This window comes from Enhydra lutris, unplaced genomic scaffold (assembly GCF_002288905.1).
Source record: "Enhydra lutris kenyoni isolate GAN:26980312 unplaced genomic scaffold, ASM228890v2 scaffoldscaffold23, whole genome shotgun sequence".
NCBI lineage: Eukaryota > Metazoa > Chordata > Mammalia > Carnivora > Mustelidae > Enhydra > Enhydra lutris.
In genome coordinates, this window is record NW_019154107.1 from 22,458,835 (window position 1) to 22,462,120 (window position 3,286).

The 3,286-nt window shown below is 39.5% G+C and overlaps 1 protein-coding gene across 2 annotated transcripts in view; it reads left to right on the forward strand.

Annotated features, from left to right (window-relative positions):
* LOC111150557 (ubiquitin specific peptidase 9, X-linked) overlaps positions 1–3,286 on the forward strand; it is a 140,878-nt gene that overhangs the window by 118,180 nt on the left and 19,412 nt on the right. For both annotated transcript variants that reach the window (XM_022508047.1, XM_022508048.1), the window contains exons 34-35: positions 926–1,067; positions 2,453–3,206. In XM_022508047.1, the coding sequence (XP_022363755.1) occupies positions 926–1,067; positions 2,453–3,206 (896 nt within the window). The remainder of the gene's footprint in view (positions 1–925; positions 1,068–2,452; positions 3,207–3,286) is intronic.

The following is a 3,286-nucleotide window of genomic DNA, read 5'->3' on the forward strand; positions in this document are numbered from 1 at the left end:
TAAGCAAAGTCATAAATTCTGACTTCTTTTTTCTCTTTTATGGGTTGTTCCCAGATCATAGTAGCAATAGTTTTAATACCTACTTCATATTCCATTCATGCCCTTACAAATACCTTTGTATACCTTTTTTTCCCCATAACTAAACTGAAAAGCCCCAAATATGAGGAACTTGTCTTCAGCATTGACTATCCCAGAGTACTTTCACACATGGAAGGCCCTCCGAATGTATTTGTTGAATGAATAAATTTGATGGTTGAGAGTGTATTCCCCACATCCCATGTTCTGAGTTTATGCATGTGTCTCATCAGAAATCTGAAATTTCCCTTGGTAGAAAATTGCCACAAGGTGGGATTCTGGCTCCTATTCAAATTGGTTATCTCCTGTTGACTGGTTGTTCAAACTTGTGCTATACTGAGGTTTCCATTACAGAAAAGAATGACCATTTAAAAAAGCAGCCTATTAATAGTTTAAAATACCGTTTTCAGAAGTTGATGAATTCATGCTTTGGCCTTGGCATGAATTAGCCTAACTAGATGACAATGGAAGCAGCACAGTAGATGGTAAAGAGCTTAAGCCATGAAGCAAGACAGACCTGGCTTCAAAATGTGGTTTTGCCTAGTAATCTTGACCAAATTAACCTTTCCAAGTCCCAGTTCCCTCATCTCTGAAGTGGAGGTGGTGTTAGTTCTCTGGCAGGTTTGTCATGAAGACAGAGAAACTGGTGTATATATGGGCGTAAACAGCCTAATGTAGTGCCCAGCACTAGGTAAGTGGCCAAATAAATGTGTCAGAATTTATTGGTGACCTTCTGTTTCTTACAGGTTTCATGTCATATTATAAATATTGCAGATATAGCTTTCATTAAGTCTATAAAAATGTTGAGAAAACTAAGAAATCCTTTTTGATGATTTCTTAATATCTTTAGATACGAGTGTGAAGAATCTTTTACGACTTTGAATGTAGACATTAGAAATCACCAAAATCTTCTTGATTCTTTGGAACAGTATGTCAAAGGAGATTTATTAGAAGGTGCAAATGCATATCATTGTGAAAAATGCAATAAAAAGGTATGAATTATCCAGGTTTTTTAAGTAACTATAGTTACATTTAATGGGTTTGAAAGTTCATTGCTTTTGTTTATGTATTTATCTATTTTTATTCCCTACCCTGCGTTGTTACAGTGGTAGCAGAAGGTAGTTAAGGTAACCTGGTACAAAGGTTTTTCAGGGCAAGAAGATTGAGAGAAAGTAGTGACAGCAGGGCTAGGGAAACCAGTAAATAAGAGCAAACATCTTAGAAGTCATAATAGTTCACTATCACTTTCTGTTGTCTGAGCTCCACAGTCACTTGCCATTCATGCCCAACCAAACTGCTGTTGAACCCCAAAGCTGTAGCGCTGACAAGAAAACGTTTTCTCCTGTCACATGCAGTTCCTTGTAAGGACCAAGAAGTTTACTGAAACCTGCATTACTGGATTTGGTGCCATAAGATTTCTTCTACCACCGTGTTTTTAAACTAATGGGATCAGGGGGTTTTTTTTGTTTTGTTTTTTTGTTTTTGGAGTTTTTATTTATTTATTTGACAGAGATTACAAGTAGGCAGAGAGAGAGAGGAAGGGAACCAGGCTCCCTGCTGAGCAGAGAGCCTGATGCGGGGCTTGATCCCAGGACTGTGGGATCATGACCTGAGCCGAAGGCAGAGGCTTTAACCCACTGAGCCACCCAGGCACCCCAGGATCAGGTTTTTAGGCCCGCTTGATAAAGTTTTATCTTTGGGCACTTAACAGCTCTTAGGGAGAGACCATCTACACAGACAATAAATAACGTCTGTCTTCCTGGGCTCCCAAATTCTCTCACCTCCAAGTCACCTGTATCGTTTTAACATTCACACACCACCTGAAGAGGTATTAAAGTCTAGAGGCTGAGATGTGAGCTGTAAAGCTGGACTGCCCCCCCCACTCCCCCGCCACCAGCTCTGAGACTTGAGGCAAGTGACTCAGTCTCTCTGCTGCTCCTGCTCCTCCTCATTACTACTCAGGCAGTACTTAGCATATTACTTGGCACCTAATGGCCCAATAAATATTAGCTGCTATTGTATTTCTTCAGCTTGCTCCAAACAGAGCATACCTTCATTAGCCTAACAGTAAATGTCAAACAAGTAACAGTGGTAAGATAGCAATGACGATACAGAATCCAGGCAGTGAGTAATGTCAGTGTCACTAATATTCGCAATTTGTAACAAATGGCATCCACTTTTTCCATATTGTTAGTTTTAGCATTTTTTTGAAATGCCTACTGTGACAGAATTACCTTGATTATATTCATTGCGGTGTGTTTGTTTACACTTATGACCTCCAATTAGTCTTCATGAGAATTTAATAATATGGGTTTATAGTTTGTTTTGTGCAGTGGATTATAGAAGAACATCTAGTAACTTGCTCTGTTCATTTTAGGTTGATACCGTAAAGCGCTTGCTAATTAAAAAATTACCTCCCGTTCTTGCTATCCAACTGAAAAGATTCGATTATGACTGGGAAAGAGAATGTGCAATCAAATTCAATGATTATTTTGAATTTCCTCGAGAGCTGGACATGGAACCTTACACAGTCGCAGGTGTTGCAAAACTGGAAGGAGATAATGTAAACCCAGAGAGTCAGTTGATACAGCAGAATGAGCAGTCTGAAAGTGAGACGGCAGGAAGCACAAAATACAGACTCGTGGGCGTGCTGGTACACAGTGGCCAAGCAAGTGGTGGACATTATTATTCTTACATCATTCAAAGGAATGGTGGAGATGGTGAGAGAAATCGCTGGTATAAATTTGATGATGGAGATGTAACAGAGTGTAAAATGGATGACGACGAAGAAATGAAAAACCAGTGTTTTGGCGGAGAGTATATGGGAGAGGTATTTGATCACATGATGAAGCGCATGTCCTACAGGCGCCAGAAAAGGTGGTGGAATGCTTACATACTTTTTTATGAACGATTGGATACTATAGACCAGGGTGATGAGTTGATAAGATACATATCTGAGCTTGCTATCACCACAAGACCCCATCAGATTATTATGCCATCAGCCATCGAGAGAAGTGTACGGAAGCAGAATGTGCAATTCATGCATAACCGAATGCAGTACAGTCTAGAATATTTTCAGTTCATGAAAAAACTGCTTACGTGTAACGGTGTTTACTTAAATCCTCCACCAGGTAAGTATCAAGAATTTAGCTTCTTAGTAAAAGCGTAACTCTTAGTTTACTTGCGAGATTTCTTAGAAGCATCAACATAT